This window comes from Lepisosteus platostomus, chromosome 23 (assembly GCF_059453375.1).
Source record: "Lepisosteus platostomus isolate fLepPlt1 chromosome 23, fLepPlt1.hap1, whole genome shotgun sequence".
In the NCBI taxonomy this organism is placed as follows: Eukaryota; Metazoa; Chordata; class Actinopteri; order Semionotiformes; family Lepisosteidae; genus Lepisosteus; species Lepisosteus platostomus.
In genome coordinates, this window is record NC_142633.1 from 9122273 (window position 1) to 9142669 (window position 20397).

The 20397-nt window shown below is 46.5% G+C and overlaps 1 protein-coding gene across 5 annotated transcripts in view; it reads left to right on the forward strand.

Annotated features, from left to right (window-relative positions):
• LOC148642002 (pleckstrin homology domain-containing family G member 5-like) overlaps positions 1–20397 on the forward strand; it is a 102257-nt gene that overhangs the window by 58791 nt on the left and 23069 nt on the right. For 3 of the 5 annotated variants that reach the window (XM_088617255.1, XM_088617253.1, XM_088617256.1), the window contains 6 exons: positions 3710–3851; positions 5536–5635; positions 6231–6309; positions 7695–7786; positions 8231–8367; positions 10899–11065. In XM_088617255.1, the coding sequence (XP_088473381.1) occupies positions 3710–3851; positions 5536–5635; positions 6231–6309; positions 7695–7786; positions 8231–8367; positions 10899–11065 (717 nt within the window). Of the gene's footprint in view, positions 1–3709; positions 3852–5535; positions 5636–6230; positions 6310–7694; positions 7787–8230; positions 8368–10898; positions 11066–15549; positions 17143–20397 lie in introns of those variants that run through there. The other 2 variants (XM_088617254.1, XM_088617257.1) reach the window with 2 other exon arrangements.

Consider the following 20397-nt stretch of genomic DNA (forward strand, 5'->3'; position numbering starts at 1 on the left):
TTGTGGTTCCTGAAACTTTATTATTTATTTTATTCTTAGTCTTTATTCTCTTCCATAAACAAAGCCTTTCAGGCCGTATCTTTCAGCTGGATAGACTGGGCGAATCTGTGTTGTGATACACCTGTTGTGTTCAATGTGTCATTATATATCCCTTGCCTAGGAACTCACAGAGTGGGAGCGAGCCAGATTATTTGAGCAAAGTTCTTTGCTCTTTTTTGTTGTTGTTGTTTGATATATGAAGGGTCGTTCTTAATTCAATTCAATGCTTAATTGGCATGTCAACAAAGTTGATTGGCATTTGCTCTAGCGCAGCCTGGATAAAACCAACAAAACAACAAGAACGCACATTGCACTTACACATACAATGTATTGAGGTGCCTGATGCCCTCTAGGTGGTATTTTGGAACCGAGCAGGGCTCCATTGGATGCTTTGAAACCTCCTCACGGAAGGGTGAAGTTTAAAAATGGAACTGGTGGGATGTAAGAGGTCTGTGGAGAAAGTAGGAGATGAGGAGGTATTTGTCTTTAAAATCTCCCTATTGGTATCAGATTCATTTGCCATCTCTTCCTCTCTGGGAAAGGGTAAAGCCCCAGTCAGTGGTGAATTGTAAAAGTGAATGCATGTCATGCATCTCAATAGGTCAGAAATCCTGAACTCTCCATGTAGAACCCAAGGCTAGAGGTGACACATTATTTGGGATGAAAAGCGATATTCAAACGCAAGCAATTATAATGCAACTCAGTTTTTCATTCCTTGGGTTTCCATCTGCAGAAGAATCCTGACTTTGTTATAATAGTAATCTATTTTTCAAAGCTTTTTTGCTCCCAAGCAATATTTTTTACCTCCTATTGTCTTAGACTCACCATGATTATATAAAAGGTACAGATTTATTCACACTGCACACAAACACAGGATGAAGCTTATATGCAATATTAAATTATGTATAGTTGGGCTTAGTTGGCCGTTTTTATCTCCTTTCTGATAGGAAGAAAAGAGCTGGTCCGCTGTGTACAGGAACAGTAGGTTCTGAAAGCTGTGTAATGACTCTTTCTAGCGCTTTGTATCCCAGTCACAGGCAGTGCAGGCAGCACAGGCAGCACCGCAGGGCAGGGGCACAGGGCTGCAGCCCCAGGCAGTGCCAGGGTGTGGGGTGGCCATTGGCACAAGCCCCTGGCAGAGCCCAGAGATCCTCACACGAGTGGCTGCAGGGACAATGACAGGAAGTCCATTAACGCGACGGCCATTGTCTCTCTCCACACATCCTCACTTCCTGCCTCGGAGGTGAAGGGGGTCAGGGGAGGGGCGGGGCTTTAGCTGGCTGTGTGAGGCCAGACGACCGGGATTTAGAAAATCCCGGGAAAGCTGGGGGGGGTGGGAGTGAAGTGAACAACCAACCGTGTGCAGAAATAAAAGACCCAAGCCCTTGGTTGTGAATTAAAGAATGCACTGATATTTACAGACTGTAGGGTTAGCACGTTTACCGCAGGGCAGAGCAAGGCTTGAAATTAGCAGGGGACAGGTCAGAGTCCACGAAAACCCAGGTTCCTTGTCTCACTGTGACTGAACAGAGGAAAAGCACATCGGATCATAAAAAAGGTACAGTGGCCATCAACACAAGGACAATGAGATGTTCCCAAAACCAACAGGCACCATGCAGAAAGTTCCTTTTTTGTGTGATCTGTTCCTGTCACAGAGCTTACAGTGTAACTTCTATGACCTACCCTGTATGAGAAATACCCCGTTTGGCTGCCCGGCCAGGGGAGGCGTGGGATATGCGAAGGCCCTGTGACTTGAACTCCACTGAGGCTTCCCGCTGGCTGCTGACTAGCGTTGCACAGGCTTTGTCAATGAACGCTCTGCCTCTCAGTGTTTACAGTGGAGGCCAGAGACCTGTATCCTGTTTGTAGAAGCAGGATCTGTTGATCACTTGACCTTTCTGTGTTACAGCGGTGGGCCAATGCTGTCTGAGCTCTGGCGGGGGTGGAGGGCTGGTGTGTGTGTGTGTTTGCATGTATTGCTAGGTTTGTGATGGCCAATTCCGAGTAAAGAGGTCCTCACAAAGCAAATGGCTTTATTTACCAAACTAAATAGCGTCTTCTTGAAACTCCCAAGACTGTCCTGGGGCTGTCAGTGAGCGCAGAATATTACATCAGAGCAGAGCGAGAGCTAGCATTTTGTCATTTTTTACTCACGAGTACAAAAAATAAACTTGCGTTTATTAATGCTACTGGGGGTTCAAAACCTAAGACAATGTCCCCACAGCGATAGAAACCCAAACACATCTATTTTCTAAACGCTTCATCCAATTCAGGGTCGTGGGGGAGCTGGAACCTATCCCAGCATGCAGTGGGCCCAAAGCAGGGTACACCCTGGATGGGACGCCAGTCCATCACAAGCTACACACAGACACACTCACCACAGGGGCTTTTTTGCCCAGAAGCCAGTAAACTTACCAGCATGTCTTTAGACTGTGGGAGGAAACCATGCAAACAAGGGGGAGAACATACGAACTCCTCACAGACAGCACCCCAGGTCCAGAGTTGAACCCAGGGCCCCAGTGCTGCCCGAGAGAACAGCCTCATAATTTATTTTATTTTTTTTAATAAACCCAGTGGTATTTTCTTTTAAATCAGAAAGTGCCAGGAATATTTCTGGTTCCTTTTCACCCCCTGTGTAGAGTTTCATTTGCCTCTTGCTTGGAATAGTAGGTAATAATGGAGGGAGAGTCAACAAGACATCCACACAAATACAGAAATATAAAAGCGTGTATGTGCGCACGCCCTGTTTTACCACAGGCTGAGAGGTCGAGCTGAAAGTGTTCTGCTGTCTGGTCATCAAAGATCCCACAGTCCATCTCTCTAATAAACAGCGATGACATCAGCGACTAATGTTTAACAAAGCCCAGTTTCAGAACAACCTTGTGGTGGAGCCGCTGTTTTCATGAGGCAGTGCTACTGTATATTCCCAGTGAATTTGTCATTTGTCTTTATTGTTTTTTTATGATTAATCCCTCCCTCCTGACCTCAGTGGATATTTAGGATTCTCATCTTTTCTTAACTCATGCTATGAGTATTTTTTATAGTATATTTTTTATATATGAGTTTTTTATAGTTATACTATATAATTTTAAAAGGCAGGTGACACAACCGATAGCACAAAACCTTAAAGGCAGGATCGCAGCAGTGTCTGGTAGCTTGGTCTTCCTTGGTGTGCCATGCAGGGTCTGACATAGACGCTCACCCAGAAGCCTGATATTTGTACCTCTGATGAAGTGAATTGGAAATCTTGGACTATTGCACTGTTTTAGTGCATTGTGCTTGTTAAGTCAGAACTCTAATCACAGGAGAAATCCGGTTAGATTACGTGGGTCCATTTGACAGTCGGCACTCTTCTGATATTTCTTCAGCTCTCAAGGGGCGGAATTTCTGTATAAGGATAAAAATAAGTCTTCTGGTATGATCCAGTTCAGGTTTTAATACATAAGTGTGTAGGCTCTTATCCAAATGATGCTGAACAAGCACAAAAATAACGTTCTGTTTATATATCATTATCCAAAATAAGGGGACAGGTGGTGGCTGACCGCCACATTGAGATCAGCTGGTATACATGAGCCTGCTGCTGGCGTACAGTGGCAATGCTGCCTTCGCCCCCCATGTCATACCGTTTGACACATTGACTGGCTGACTCAGGGCGCTTTGATGTCCGCAGGTCTGCCACCACTCAGACTGCCGGGACCTCAACAACAAGAGCCCGCTGCACCTGTGCGGGTCATGTGACTCCCGCTGCCACCAGGACGAGCACCACGCCATGCACTTCGACCGGCACCCCCGCTTCGACCTGCAGCCGCAAGGTAGGAGCCGTCAGGCCTGTGCGGGTGTGGGCCTGCCCAGAACCTGGGAAAGCTGAGGTTGCTGCTGGAAGGGGTGTTAGTGGGGCCAGCGGGGGGCGCTCACCCTGCGGTCCATGTGGGTCCTAATGCCCCAGTATAGTGACGGGGACACTATACTGTAAACAGGCGCCGTCCTTCGGATGAGACGTAAAACCGAGGTCCTGACTCTCTGTGGTCATTAAAAATCCCAGGGCGCTTCTCGAAAAGAGTAGGGGTGTAACCCCGGTGTCCTGGCCAAATTTCCAATTGGCCCTTACCAATCATGGCCTCCTAATAATCCACCTCTATGAATTGGCTACATTACTCTGCTCTCCTCCCCACTGATAGCTGGTGTGTGGTGAGTGTTCTGGCGCACTATGGCTGCCGTCGCATCATCCAGGTGGATGCTGCACATTGGTGGTGGTGGAGGGGATCCCCATTATCTGTAAAGCGCTTTGAGTGGAGTGTCCAGAAAAGCGCTATATAAGTGTAAGCAATTCTTCTTCTTCTTATTATTATTATTATTATTATTATTATTATTATTATTAGGGGTGTACTCGTCCTGGCCAAATTTCCATCGGCCCTTACCAATCATGGTCTCCTAATAATCCCCATCTCTGAACTGGCTTCATCACTCTGCTCTCCTCCCCACTGAGAACTGATGTGTGGTGAGCATACTGGCGCACTATGGCTGCCGTCGCATCATCCAGGTGGGGCTGCACACTGGTGGTGGTGGAGGGGATCCCCATTACCTGTAAAGCACTTTGAGTGGAGTGTCCAGAAAAGAGCTATCTAAGTGTAAGCAATTCTTATTATTTGGGTTTCTCACATTCCGGTCCTGCATGGGTGTAAGCAGCACCTCCCAGAACACTTTACATGTCTGACGTGAGAAGATGAGAGTGTCTGAAGGGTCAGAGGTGCTGGAGGAGGTCATTGGAGCCGTCTAGTTTGGTTGCTGGTCTGCTCTATCCAAAGATGCCATCCAGCTGTCTCATGTAGGATACCATGAGAGCAGCTGTGACACCCCTTGGGGCAAGGTGTCACAATCAGGAACGTTGATAGGCAGGTCCACGGATACACAGACACCCCAAACAGCTGGATGGTAAAGATGGAGTGCTCTTTTATTTACAGCGCAAAGTGAAATACTCAGCAACCAAATAAAAGCAAGGCCTAAGCTCCTCTGAGCTTCTTCGGTGACTTTCTAAGAACATTTGGGCATAAGAGCATAAAGTGCTTATCAGCTAATGAAGAAAGAACAAAGTCTCTTTCTCATGAACCTTCAACACATGTCCACAAAAGCCACTCACTTGGTTGGCCACTTCCTTCTTCCTTTCCCTTCAGTGCAATTTGTGTCACAGAGGATCTGGCCCCCGTTACCTCCGCTTGTGTATGTGACTCACCTGATGAAAATTGTGTGCCTAGTTAAATTCCATCTCCTTATTCTGCTAATTGTGAGGACTGGCCAGATGGGTTTACTAATTAGCAATGATGAAGCCTGAAATAATTAAAGTTACATTGTTGCAGTGACTTATCCATTTTGTTATAAAAAACACAATAATATATTTCAACAGACGTTGGTGTGCCGGTAGACACAAGCTGGGGTTCACTAGAACGCGAGGCCTTTTTGTTTGAAATGTGATCATGTGTGGTGCCGTTTCTCCCCCAGGTTCGATCCTGGCACGGAACGTGTCGACGCGCTCCTGCCCCTCCCGCACCAGCCCCCCCTCCGATTTGGAAGAGGAGGATGAGGGGGGCAACGAGAGGGGGTGAGTTTCCTGGACGGCTCTGTGCCGGAGGGTTCGGGCTCGGCGCGAGAGCTTGAGGAAAGAGTGAATTTAGCGCATTTACTTGCTGGGAAACCATTGATCCTAGAATCTCCTGCAGATTTTGCTCTGAGGATCCCAGGGTGATCTGCTCCTCCAATAGGCTCACACTCTCCTCTAAGATGTAGTGGAGGTAACAGCGATTCAAGTGAGTGAACAGTGAAGAATGTGAGCACACCAGATTCATATGCAATCCGGTACTCATTCACTCTGTGCTGTCCGAAAGCAAAGGTGACTTAACAATTGGCGATTCGAAGATCAGAAGATATAAATGCAACCATTATTTATGATTAATTTTTTTTTTTAAATGCAACATATATAGTGAATGCAATTTCATTTTCAGCGTTATTGCCAGCACCTTGAATGTTAAGCATGGGGGGAAGATTGTAAAATTTTGTTGATGCCACTTCCCAAATAGCCCCTGGTCCTGAAGCAGTGAGAGCTCTCTGCTGTGCTTGGGATGAAAGCTTGTGGGTGCTCTGTTCTCTGATCCTTCATGTCATGGTTCCAGCGGGTATTTGCTTGTGTTGCCTCACAGGGATCGCAGAGCAGCAGGAATGAAGCTGCCCAAGAAGAAGCCCCGGAGACGCCACACAGACGTGAGTACAGCCTGCAGGGTGAGACACCTCTGTTTCCATCTCAAACGTCGCGCTTCAGAGTCTCCTTCTTTCCCTTAAAGGAAAATCATTCAGAGGGGGGTGGAGGGCGGCTCCTGAGTGACTCATACAGTAAGAACCCAAGTGCAGTTTGAGCTTCATGATTGCGAGCTCTGGGTCATGTCACTAGCTGACTATAACCAGGATTTCCAGCACACTGTCACTAGCTGACTATAACCAGGATTCCCAGCACACGGTCACTAGCTGACTATAACCAGGATTCCCAGCACACGGTCACTAGCTGACTATAACCAGGATTTCCAGCACACTGTCACTAGCTGACACTAACCAGGATTCCCGCAGCACAGTCGCTGAGAGAAGCCGGGGCCACTATCTGCATCTTTCACTCAAGGAAGTATACCAAGGTTTTGGTTTGACTGCCTGTGAAGTCGATTAATATTTTCGCATCTGTCTGTAGTACGAACTCCATCGTTGTTTTTTGTGAAAAGGGAGTTGAGGGTGAACATGCCGAGTGAGGCACATCAGAATGATGGAGTAATAACTCAGTTTTGCTTGTATGGTTGACACATCGCGATAAGGAAGTGTGACTGTCGTTTTCAGGGAAATCTTGAAGAAGAAATTGGGAAATTTCCCTTTTTTCACATTCAGGAACTCCTGGCCCACTCCCACAGTTTCCCACAGAAACGTGAGTGGGAAGAGCTGTGGGGGCTGTCTTAGTGCTGACGATATTAAGAGAAAAGCAGAAGGCGGCATAAATACCATTTCACAACTCCAGGCTGTTTACTCATTGTTCAAAAGGAAGTAGAGTTGGCTTTGAGGAGAATTGAAGTAAATCTAACAGTGCCTTCCAGATTTATTCATACCTCAGAAAAAAAAGAAGCACAAATACGTCATATAACTTAATGGGTTAAAAATTGCATAGGTGTTGTGCTTAAAAATGCTACACTGTACTATCACTGTAATATTGCAAAGAACAGTCATTAGTTATAGATAATTGATTTCCAGGAAACAGGAGGTTCATCTTGATTCACACCACTAAATATTCCTTTAAATTCCAACAGAAATAATCCACAAAAATGTTGACATTTGAACTTTGTTCTGAGTTTTATTTTTTTTATTTTTTGGTAGTTGCTTATCTTTAGGGTGTAGCAATCAAGCATAATGAGGAAAAATGTTCATGTTCTGTGCAGCTCCAGAAACAATGGGAATTATACGTGCTTTCCAAACACGAATGTTATAAACCATTGCTTATAAATAGGTCATTAAGAGTTAGGGTATAATAAACTGATGATAAACCCTGCATTTTTAAAACAAACAATTGGGAAATATTGAGCCGTGTTCTTGGGGTTCGCTGTCCTGTAACGTGGCTGTGTCTCCCCCTGCAGGACCCTAGTAAAGAGTGTTTCACGCTGAAATTTGACCTGAACGTGGACATCGACATGGAGATCGTGCCCGCCATGAAGAAGAAGTCCCTACGGTGAGGGCAGAAGGAGGAGGGGTGGTCTCTGTGGGTAGGAGGGCAATGCATTGCCATTTCAGTAGAGTTAAGACCTTGGAGGTGGATTCTGAATTCAACACTGCAAGGTAGAACGCAATATAAAATGATTTTCCAAGTCTCCCATTATATACTCATATAAAGATCCCTGCCACATTACAGTGAGCGGAATCCACCGAGATAGAGAATTCATCTTCGAAACTGCCAAAACACCAGGCACAAAGCGGAGTGTGCACAAGCCACCCCTGTGTGTTGCAGCTCGGCCCTGTCCAGGCTGTGGGAAAAGCGTGTTGCTCCCCGTCGCGTGGCAGGGGTCGGTACGAACGCGTTTATCCACGGAAAAAGGGCGCAGCAGCCCCTGCGCGGGAGCGAGTGTGTGTGCCGAGCCGCGTCTCTCTAACCCGGCCCGTTGTCGCGCTCTCGCAGTGAGGTGCTGGCCCCGGTGTTCGAGAGGAAGGCGATCGAGCTGTCCAGAGTCGACCTGTTCCTGGACCAGTCCAACACGCCACTCTCCCTCAGCTTCGAGGCCTACCGCTTCGGGGGGCACTACCTCAAAGTGAAAGGTAATCATAAGAATAATAATAATAATAATTGCTTACACTTATATAGCGCTTTTCTGGACACTCAAAGTGCTTTACAGGTAATGGGGATCCCCTCCACCACCACCAGTGTGCAGCCCCACCTGGATGATGCGACAGCAGCCAGAGTGCGCCAGTACTCTCCCCACACACCAGCTCTCAGTGGAGAGGAGAGCAGAGTGATGAAGCCAGTTCAGAGATGGGGATTATTAGGAGGCCATGATTGGTAAAGGCCAGGGGGAAATTTGGACAGGATGCCGGGGTTACAACCCTACTCTTTTTAATTTTTTTAAATAAATCAATGACCACAGAGAGTCAGGACCTCGGTTTTACAGCTCATCCGAAGGACGGTGCCTTTTTACAATAAAGTGTCCCTGTCACTATACTGGGGCATTAGGACCCACACAGACCGCAGGGTGAGCGCCCCTTGCTGGTCCCACTAACACCTCCAGCAGCAGCCTCAGCTTTCCCAGGAGGTCTCCCATCCAGGTACTGACCAGGCTCACACCTGCTGAGCTTCCCCCTGCGCTCTTTGTGGGTCCTAATGCCCTAGTATAATGACTGGGACACTATTCTGTTAAAAAAGGTGCTGTCCTTCACATGAGACGTAAAACCGAGGTCCTGACTCTCCGTGGATGTTAAAAATCATTAAAAAAACATTAGAAAATTTCTTGAAAAGAGTGGGGGTGTTACCCCCGGCATCCTGGTCAAATTTCCCATTGGCCTTTACCAATCACAGCCTCCCAATAATCCCCAACTCTGTTTCCTCACTTCCTCACTCTGTTCTCCTCCGCACTGAGAGCTGATGTGTGGGGAGCGAACTGGTGCACTTTGTAGGGCTGCACACTGGTGGTGGTGGAGGGGATCCCCATCACCTGTAAAGTGCTCTGAGTGGAGTCTCCAGAAAAGCGCTATAAGGTGCTTGACCTTGAATCAGCCTGACTGATGCCATCTCGTCCGTTTGTGAGCTCTGGTCTCTGCTCTCTGAAAGCGAGTGGTGGAGCTCTCTGGGCTCTCAGGCCTGTGCAGCAGTGCGATGCCCAGAGTTGTTTAATTCTGTTGTAAGAGAGAGCTGCCTGATGAGACACTGCTTGTTTTTTCCCTGTGGGAAAAGGAGGAAGGCAGGAGCAGGGAAGTGGGCTGCAAAGGCAAATATTTGGCATGTTACGACAAAAGGCTTTTTTTTCTTGAAAAGCCGTAATATTTTCCTTCCCCTCTTTTCCCTGCTATGCATCTCTGTCTGTACGTGTCGCACACAATACTTCTCTGTCTCTCGCCTCTTACCTTGTCCCCTTAGGCAAAGCAAATGCCTGAGCTTTATCAAATGCCGGGCGAATTTATCAAGGTCTGGCTGTACAGAGAGATTTGCTGCTGGTTTAAGATGAAGTGAATGTTCTCTTTTAAGGTAACCAAGTCAACCACAGTGCAGAGACTCATGTCTTTTCTCTTTAAAGTTCCCCCTCCTACCAACTCAGGTTTCACAGCACAGATCTCATAGATAGAACCCGCACATTAGCAAGATTAATGAAAGGAAGGGGTTCCTCTCTTGCACAATTAGTGTGCAGTGAGATTTGCAAGCCTCTTCTATGAGAAACTGTTATATTACGCCACAGCCGTAGTGAGCTAATCTTAATTATCTGTATTTTGGGAATACTGGGGAAAAATATGGATTTTACAGACAGGAAACGTCCACCCTGGTCAGATTCGATTTGGTCTTGCAGTTCAATGGATGCTGCAGAGGGACTGACTTTGTACTTTCTGCATCACCCAGCATATGCTGTAGGAGAGGGGTTTTGTGAGAGTTGTGTGATGCTTTTGTGCCTGCAGTCTTCAACATGACGCCGACAAAATGCTGTATCTCACGTCAGTCAATCTTCATTTTACAGGGCCAGTTTTACCACAGCACTGTCTCGAAGCGAATGTAGGACAGTATAAAGGTACGCTAGACCCATAGAAAAGCAGCAGGCAAGACATCATAAGAGCAATAGATAAAATCAGTGTCATGAAATCATCCTAGGCTATCATCTTATCTGTGTAACGGCATAATTCACAATTTCTAGCAAGCATACACGCGTCACCAAATTCTTTAGACCAAATCTAGTTTGTGTGCAAGATACAATTAAATCCAATGTCTTCTGGATTTATTAATAATGTTATATAGAACAGTGGTCCCCAAAAGGTGTTCCTGGGCTCTCCTGGCTATGACCCTAAAAGCCCTTAAAAAATGAATTCATACCCCATGATAAGGAATATGCCATATCAGTATTTGCTCAGGAATTGGCTTTTCCTGTCATTTATGGTGCCGCCTTTAATGAGGATCTTTGTGGCCAGGGGTACTGATTTCAGCAGCTCGTTATTAATATCAATCAACGTTTTCATTCGGAGTGTTTGGGAGCCGCTCTTGGAAGAGGGTGTCCCCAGCCAGGAGCGAGCGGCGAGGCCTGGAGTAGCAGACAGAGCGCGGCCAACGCCTCACGTCTCCCCCGTCTCTCTCCCTCTCCTTCATGTCCTCCCAGCGAAGCCCGGAGATGAGCTGAAGGTGGAGCAGGGGGTGAAGGACCTACGCTCCCTCAGCCTGCCCAACATGAAGCCCTCCTCCGGGCACAACCCCTACATCCTCACCCCTGGGTGCGAGAGAGTGGAACATGGCTCCCTGGGGCGCAGGGACAACGTGGATTTGCTGGTTAGTGGGTCTGATTTTCTCTTCCGTCTGCGGGCACTCGTTCCTGCTTTCACCTTTCATTTGATCCGTTTCTTTCACACCGCATTTACACATGAACGGCCCTGGAAAACGATATCTTGTCACTTTTAGGAAATGCAAAACGCACTGAAGATTATTTTCTGACTGCTATGCCAACTCTTCTCCTGTGGGTGTCAATCTTCTCAACAGATTATTTCTCATCGGACCTCGCAACGCAAGGCTGGGTCTTCAGTAGCCGAACTGGTAGCCCACAGCCCTGCTGTATGCGTATCGTGTCTTCTCCTTTTAGTGTCTGGTGTTGTGTCACATGCATGACAACCGTGCACTCAGGCTGCATCTGCCAAGTCCTGTGTCAGTGAGGCAGGGGCTTGTAAGTGTGCCTTCTGTTCCACCGTGTAACCAATCCAAACTGGTCTCCAAATGCATCAGTAGAAGAACTGGGGCTGCAGGTCAGGAGTCTGGGACTGTGTGGCCTAGAGCCATCCTTCCTCTTCTGTGGTTGTCTTCCACAGGAGTGTGTGTGTGTGCCTGTGGCTTTCCAGGGAGGAAAGGGCGATGGTTCAGCCGTCGAAAGTGTTTCTTAGACACGCCGTGAACAAGGCGGATCTCCGTGGCGTGGTGTGGGAGAGCGTGTCTGGGCCGAATCCGGCGGAGATCAGATTAAGCGCGACTGGTTCGCGTGTGAAGCCTGCATGGCGCTGATCCTAGGGGCCGTAGCCAGGCATGAACACAGCTGTGCTGTTGCTGCAATCTGGGCAGCGCTCAGTGCTTTGGAGGGGAAACCACACGGCTCGGCGGCTCTGTGTGGGCACGGATTAGGGACTGAGATGATTACAACTGTTACTGGCTTCTTTGCCGAGCTCTCTGGCTCGACCCCTGGGCTGTGGGCTTGTTTTTGTTTGTCTTCATTTTATTGCTTTTTATATGTGGTTTACAGTAAACCATGGATTTAATGGATTACTGGGGGGAAGGGTTTTTTGTTATTGCTGAATGTCCGTTAAATTGCAAAGTAATTTTTTTCAGCCCCAAACCATACTATTACAGTATATGAGGAAAAAATAGATCTGCTTTCTGGATCCTTTGACTTATTTTTTGCAGTTAACACAAAGCTAAAAAGTCAATAAGAATTGTTCCTGTGCCTTTTTATCATAAATAAACAAGTGCTTTATTGCATGTCATAAATATACTGTATACTAGTGTAAAATTCACTAAAGCGTAAAACACAAACAAAACCCATTGTAAGCAACTGAACTACCACTATAGGGCACTGTTGGTATTCCTGATTTTAAACCTCTGTAGTATTTATTTTTACCTTGATTTGTTATTTTTGTGCATTTTCCCATTATTTGGTGGCTCTCAGGAAAATCCAGTGATTCTGATTTTACAGAATGGATTCAAAAGATTAAATCTACTAGTCCATTAAACCTGAAGGGCATTATAGCAAAGCTTCATAAACTGAGGTTTAACTGTACTCGTTTGTCATAAAATAGGCCATTCAGTGCACTTGGCCCTGACTAAATCAGTGCAGGGGGGGTTTAATTTTTGCAAAAGTGTAATGCTCTGAAACTGCAGTTACTGTATGCGCAGGTTGTTTAATAGTGGGATGTTAAGAGTCAACAGTATGTGGTGGATTTAAAGCATTTGAAGGTGAACGACTCACATTTCAATGCCTTAAATGCCTTAAATCACAGTTAGTCACACTACAAAGTCTGATTTCAAGTGACGTCAACACTCTGAAGTTCAGTGGAGCACAAGCAGACTGATGAATGCTTCATGCTGCTTTTCCATGGTCAGAGTGACTTCAAATGGTTTTATAAGCCTTTTTTTAAATATTAACCATAGCATATGGTGGGAGAAGTAATTCAATTAATGGAGTTAAATTCAATTCAAGGTTCTTAAAATCTCAGGCATTGCCATGGAAGAATTTTTCAAATAAAAGGGTGCCTCTCTGAAGCAAGTTATCATGGCAGCGTTGGTGCTTTGTGTTTCTGGGTGCAACAGTCAGGACTGGGTGCATTGATGTCATAAAACTAACAGTCCTCTGTCAGCTCAACGACCCCAAATGAGTCTGGCAGCTTTTTCCTGAAGACAGATGCTTCCCAAGTTCTATTTTCCATTGTGATCACATGTGCCCAAAGTTGAAATGGCACCAGTGCAGTATAAACTGTAATGTGTACGATCACAAAATGTGGTCCTGTCAAGTGCATTTGAATACGTTTTAAGTTGACCTAGATTTAATGTTCTGGCACTAAAATGCACTAGATCTAAATATGACGTAACGCTGTACCCTTTTCTTCTAATTTGTGTTTTGTCTTTCCGTCCTTTTATTTGAAGTTTCAGTTTCTATTTGAAGGCGTTTCACTGGAAAGAGGATGACACCTGTGTGTCAGAGCGGATGTGCTCTGAGGTGTTTTTCCATGATGGAGCGCTGATGTAAGCCCTTGTTTCTGCAGAAGAGGGGGGGTCTGTAGTTTTCCCGTGACGCGTTTCGGGAGACGGTCTTAGTCAGGACTGTGGAGAAGCCGTCTTGAGGAGGATAGAGCTCCTGACGGGACAGGCAGAGGGGAATGACTCAGTAGTGCTCACTCCCTGCCCCCAGGCCGCACAGAACAGACACACAAGCCTTGATTCACACCTGTCTGCCGCAAATTGGTCAGAGCACCAGAAACCCAGCCTGCTCTTCTCATTGCATAGAGCTGAGAATACACTGCTTCTGTGTCAAAAATAGCTCATGACACAGACAACTCTCTATTGTGATCCAGACCTTGGATTCATGGTTTTATGTTTTTTCTTGCTCAGAACATCCACCAGGATTGACAGAGAATAGGAGTATTTATGAAGGAAATAATTGGTTTCTGTTTTTCTCCTCTGTGAGATCTTTTTCTCAGTTGTACCGAGAAGGTCGTTGAGCTTCAGAGAATCACTTTTATGGTTTTGTGGACGTGTCCGTATCCGGAGAACCATCTAGGCTGGTTATCCAGTGCTTTGTTATCAACTTCTGTGCGGTAGGGGATATAGCTCTGGACGTGTACCTGGAGGGTTGCAGGTTCAAATCCCAGGTGGTGCAGTGCTATAGTACCCTTGAGCAACGTGTACGCACTTTAGATTGCATCAGTAAAAATGCACAGCTGTCCAAATAGGTATAAATGTTAGTCATTTTGGGGGAAAGTGTCAGTCAGACAAATTAATAATAATTGCTAGGCTGCAGAGAAACCTTTTGACCTCTGTCCTCTGTCTAAACAATCAGTGGGTCTGTGGCTGGTCGGAATTTCAGACAGCGTTACGTCAGCACTTCTAAAAAGGCTGCAGTTTCTGTGAGGTTTTGTTCTGCACATGTGGCTGTATCAGTGCCCAGAATGGGACGGGCTTTGCCGAAGTGTGTGTCTGTGTGCTTTTTCCTCGGCAGCACTGGGGCAGGCACAGCTGGAGAGAGATTCCCCTGAGAGCGAAGTCCAACAGGGCTAGGACAGGCCTGTATTTTTGTGACTTTACTTCCTCGTACTGTTGCCCACTGATCCTGTGCTGGGATTGTTCTGCACTGTTGGATCTCTCTGGGAATTCCCCTTGAGAATGAGTGGTTTGGGGAAAAAACGGGATAAGGTGGAAGAAATGAGCCCTTTTCTATTGTTTGTGTGTCAAAGAGCAGCCCTGTGGTTTGTTTTAGACACTGTTGCCCAAAGGTTAACAAACACACAATAACAGATTTCACAAAAACCCCTAAATAGATTGCCATGCAGATTATGGTAGAGGTAGTCTGTCATATAAATTTACACGGACATGACTGGGCTTGATTTCGGTGATGAAATGAGAAACCGCAGAAAATAAGCACTGATTTTTATTCGCCAAATATATGTGGAATGGGAGACAGTCATGGAGGACGATTATAAATACCGAGTACATACACGTCTTCTTCGGCACTCAGTTGTGTGGCTTGACTGACCCGTGCCTAAACAGAGACGTGATCACCACCCGATTTTCCCTTGTGCTGCACACACACGTGTGCACATTGCCCACACGCACAAGATTGCATATAACCTGAGCAAAAACATCTGCGTTTGAAGAAATAAACTACAAGGAAACACCCGAGGACACCAACTGCCTTAATTCTGGTGACAAAGGAGACAGTACTGGAACTGGCAATCATATCAGAAAAACGGCATTACGTCCTTGAATGAATTCCATTGTGTTCTGCCCGGAATGGGTTATACCATGCAAAAGGCTTATATAATGCACTGATAACGTCAGTTATCTGTGAGCCTGGTCAGAGATAAGGCCCGTTCTGAGCTCTAGCTTTGCAAGCTGTGTGGCACACAAGGACACCGGCGAGGGCTGGCGTGCAGCGCGGCCAGTCTGGGCCGGCGCCAAGTGGTCTTCGCTCTCGCGGGACGCGGCAGCCTGGAAGCGCTGGGGTCAAAGGTTGCGGCAGCTGCCTGCAGGTGTGTTGTGTTGTGCGCACGCACGCACTGGGGGGGGGGGGGGTGCCACTCGCTGGAGGAGATCGGAACAGACACTCGAAGAGCGGAGCAACCAGCCCACTGGAGGACGACGAGGAGCGACTGGGAAGTGGTTTGCGCGTTCCGACCAGCGCCGTGCTAGCGATGGGGACTGTGGCTCCAGAGGGAGAGAGGCAAAAAATCAGGAGAGCTCTGGGAGAAGAAAGAGGAGGGACGCCCCCTTGTCCTGCTGTTTTTTCGTCCAGGAGCTCTCACGTCTGTTTTTTGAGGTTTTATTTCACCTTTGCTCAAGGCCACCGCTTGTGATAAAACACCTCTAAACTGGAATTCCAAAACCTGTGGATGTAGTTTTTTCGTAGGGTGGGAAGCTGTCTGTCTTTCTTCTCTTGTGCACCCTCAGCTCTTACGGTGTAACTATTCGAAGTGTAAGCTTAAAGTAATAATTACTGTGGCGTTGATCCTGATAAAAGAAAATAACACGCACATTCCAGAAGCAAACCTGGAGAGAGTTATTTTTAATTTCATTAATGAGCGAATCTAATTTTCTTTCAACTCCAAACCCACAGCTGTAGGAACAACAAGGTGATTAACGTGAGCTCGGAGTGATGACATGAGTAATTAGGAAGATTATTCTGCAGGTTGGGACAGAAGTATTCACGCTGACTAAAGAAGAGGGAGTCCAACCTTTCCTGACAGAATATTAAACATTCACAGAAGGGGATTACCAACACGCTTGATTACGTTTCTTAGGGTGTTTCTCAGGACCTGTTGTTTCTTGTTCTCATTCTCGATCCCTTTCAGTTGTTTTTAATTATTTCCCCATTTCTGCATGACTGTTTGCTCCCTCTGGTGGCGGACAGCTGCCCCTGCCTGTACTGGAGAAGCCCGCTGTCATTTTTCAGAATTCCCAGCTGGTGCTTGGAAGCTTTACTGGATACTCTTACGTCTTGTTTTTTCATAAGAAGAAAAAAAAAAACTGTAGGGGCTATTTCCGTGCACTCACACCTTCTTGAGCCGCGGGGGAAGACTTTGTAACTTTGCTGTCTGTGATGTCGATCACCGGTGAAGCTTAATTAACCAGCCACGCTTCAGACCCAGTGTATTCTGGAGCTGAGGCCAGATTCTCTCCCGACACGAGTGACGCCTCTCTGTGCCCGGAGAAGCTCGGGGTTCTGGGTCATAAGCTTCGCCAGAGACTCCTTGCACGAATCGCGCTGAGGTTCGAGGGCACCGTGCCGCCGTCCTGAGTGAGCCGGGCTTTATCGCTGGCCCGCTCATGGAGAGGGCAGAGGCAGGGGGCTGAGGAGTTCCGGCTGCGTCCACCCACAGGCCTGCCCGAGCCTGAAGGCAAGAATGCTCACCTTCCGCCACAGGACCTGGGACGTGCCCAGGAGCCCCCGTCAGCCCCCGCTGTGCGAGGGCGTACTGACCCGCTACAGCTCGCTGACCGACCTGTCCCGGCTCCGGCCCTGGGACCCCCCGGCAGGGCAGACCTCCCGGGGCCTGGTGGCCGAACGAGTGCAGACGTTCGGAGGGAAGGGAGGGTACGTCCGCGCTCTCTGCTCCCCGGCTGACAGGGAGGACGCGAGGAAGAGCGGGTCAAAGGTAACGATGAACCGGGGGACAGTGGGAACTGATCGCTGTGGCCTCCTAGAATGTTTGCCTGCTGTGTTTCGCTACTGGGAACCCAGTGCAGCGGCCTGGGTCCCTGTTGTGCTAATGGAAAATACTTTGTGAATGCAAAGCAGAGTATATAGAAGTGTAAATAGTGACTCCAATCAAACTCCCTTGCAGGTGTTAATATAAAGGTTCAGGTGGGCAGCTGCGTCAGCATGCGCAGGCTGGGAAGGAACAAGTAATAGGTTTATTCCACGCTGGAAAGAGAGGAAAGAAAACACAACGTTTCGGCCGTGGAGCCTTCTTCAGGTGTGATAATATAAATGCCACTGCCTGCCTGGGGTCAGGTCATTCTGTGATCGCACATTGTCATACAATAATGTCTTGACTCTTAAGCCCCAGTTTTTGGCAGTCAGTGCAGCAGATGGAGGTAAAACGGTGCTAACCAGGTATGACGAGCTCATCCGAGTGAAGAGGCTTGTCTGACACCTTGTGGGCTGAAATCAAGGGCGGCTTTTCTCCTGCGTGCAGGGACAAAAAGGATTTTTTATCTTTCTTTTGGCAAAGGCATTGTCTCGTTAAGCCATGCTTTCAAGTTGTATTTGTTCAGCCCCCCAGCAAATGCCTGTTGTCTTGGAAGGTCATTATAATTGGAATGCAATGCTGCAGCACTGCCGGGAAATCAGTACCTACTGGGGAGGGGTACTCGGTACCAGGGAATGCAGTACATACGAGGCTCTAGAGTAACCTGGAGGTTTAAGAAGGAATGTTCTGGCTCATGCAGCTCTCAGTAGCATTCCTTTTGGACACTAAAAGGCAGGTGTGTGCCCATATTTGACTGCCTTCCTGGCTGTGTTCAGTCTGTTCAGGTATTTGATGAGATGCAGAGCTCTGCGTTACTATTCAGTTGATCTAGGTCTTAAAAGTGCGTGGCAGGCAAAGCATAATTCGCAAGGGAAGATTTCATGAAAAGTGTAACAGAAAAAAGGGATCATTTCCAAATATAACACTGTCTAACACCGGATCTCAAATGATCCTCAAGGAAACGGCATTTACTGTTTGTTTTTTTTACAGATCTGGAAAGCTTTCTTGACATTGTATTTGTGGGGTTTTTTAAATAAAAACACAGTGAGATCGAACACGCTGTGAGGCCAGATCGCACATGCTTGTGTATGAGTGTAAAGTTGAGCAGGCCAGGGAATTAAGACCATGCTGCAAAAATGAAAGTAACTTTCTCAGCTCACATCATGAAAGCCTGGCCTTTGAATTTTGCTGATTAAATCAAAGGTTACTAATACTCGAGAACAACAGGGAAAAGCAATCAGTCAGTGCTAAAGCTGATAACAGGTGTGTATTCCGCCAGTCTGGCTTGAGTGCAGCCACCTCAAGCTGATTATCTGGTGCCTGAATGATATCACTGACTTCACTTTCTCCTGCCCTGCCCTTAGGTGCTTTCAACCATCTGAAATCTATCCGATTAGCCATCAGAAATCCCTCTGCTCCTTTGCTTCTTACTTCTGATGCAGTATTGTGCAAGACATAGTTTCCTCGGCATCATGATGTGTGAACATGTGATTACATAGGAACAAGTAAACGTTTATTCCGCGCTGAACAGAGAAGAAAGGAAACACAGCGTTTCGGCTGGGGAGCCTTCTTCGGGTGTGAGAAAGACAGGGAAGTCAGGAGATCTAGAAAAAGATTTGGAGGAAGGCATAGTGGGCCGCAGCAGAAGTAGGCCGAAGCAGTTTCGTTCACGTGTGCTGGAGTCTGGAACCAGCAGCCAAGCCATGCTGTAGGAACAGACTCCACTGGCCGTTTGAAGAGATCCTGCAATCGGTCAGCTTCTAGCAAACCAAGTCAGCAACATGTCTCCAAGCAAGGGTTTGCAACCTTAAAAAAATGAGCACACTTGCAATTGAAGTATTAAAATACAGGACTGGATTTGATAGCTGAGCCTTGTGAATGTGCAGGGCCAGATGCAGGAGATTTGTACCAGGAGTGTGAAATTACTGCGGAATTTGGTGTAGTTTTTGATAGGGTGCTGCCCTTTCGCATGTTATAGCTGTTATCTGGGATTAATGCAGGTTTGAGCTTCATACAAATACGGGTTAAATGTGAATCTTGTGAAAGAGCACAAAACTGGCAACAGTTTTCACAGCAGCTAATGTTAGCAGCCCCACTGTCTGGGTAGGATGATTTTATTAACCGATCAAATCAAATTAGTCCTGTTGAAGAAGAAACGAGATAAAAAGGAACACAAAAGAGAATCCCTAAGGTTTTTTTAACTCCTGATTTTTCTGTAAACAAGCAAAACAAAGAGCAGTCTGTAAATCAAATCTTCTGCCACGGCCATTGGAGTAATTGGCACATCCTGGTGTTCTGTCTTAAATTCACTTGCTGTGGAGCGGTTTAACATGACTTATCAAAGAAACTAGATAAGGACAACTCAGTTACACAGAGCACTTTATTTTTGACCCTCCCTTCTCTTTCCTTTTAAAATCCACTCTTCTTAACTTTGAAAACTAGAAAAACAGGTGTTTTGACAGCGACGGTTCTTAGCTGCTTCATTTTCTATTGAATCCCTTTTTGTGTTCCTTCAGGATAAGTTTATTTGAACCAACAGACTGACTTTTCTTCAAGCGGACAGCTTAAAGAAACTGTGTGGTGTTGGACACTTCTTCAATCTGTGAACTAAAAACATTGAAAGACAAAAGTGTGGTTTCTGTTGCTGTGTGTCTTCAGACTTGAGTGCTTTAAGTTGTCAGTCTTTGATCTGCTGAAAGTTAGCGGAAGTTGCATTGTTAGGTTGTTTCATCCGAAAAATAAAAATAGCTGCTTTTGTCTGTTTTTAAAATCAAATTTTGGATTTGGATTGGACTATTTTCATCGTTTCTTTTTTAGACAACCTCTGGGTACTCCGGTTTCCTCCCACAATCCAAAGGCATGCTGGTAGGTTAATTGGCTTCTGGGAGAACTGGCCCTGCTGTGTGTACTGAGTACCAAGTAACAGTTGCAGGGACCTAATTAAGCTAATACACAGTTAAAATACATAATTAGTGCCCAGGCAATCAGCTCTGTACAGACAATAGAAGCACAAGAGAGATGGACATCCAGCTATTAATTCTGTTAGACGACTTGATGGGATAAGAGGAAAGTTTAATTGGTGTGCTTTTCACCTATGTAATCTTTAGCAGTTAAAATTCAACAGCTGCTTTTTTACCGAGAGTCCTGATAAAGCAATCG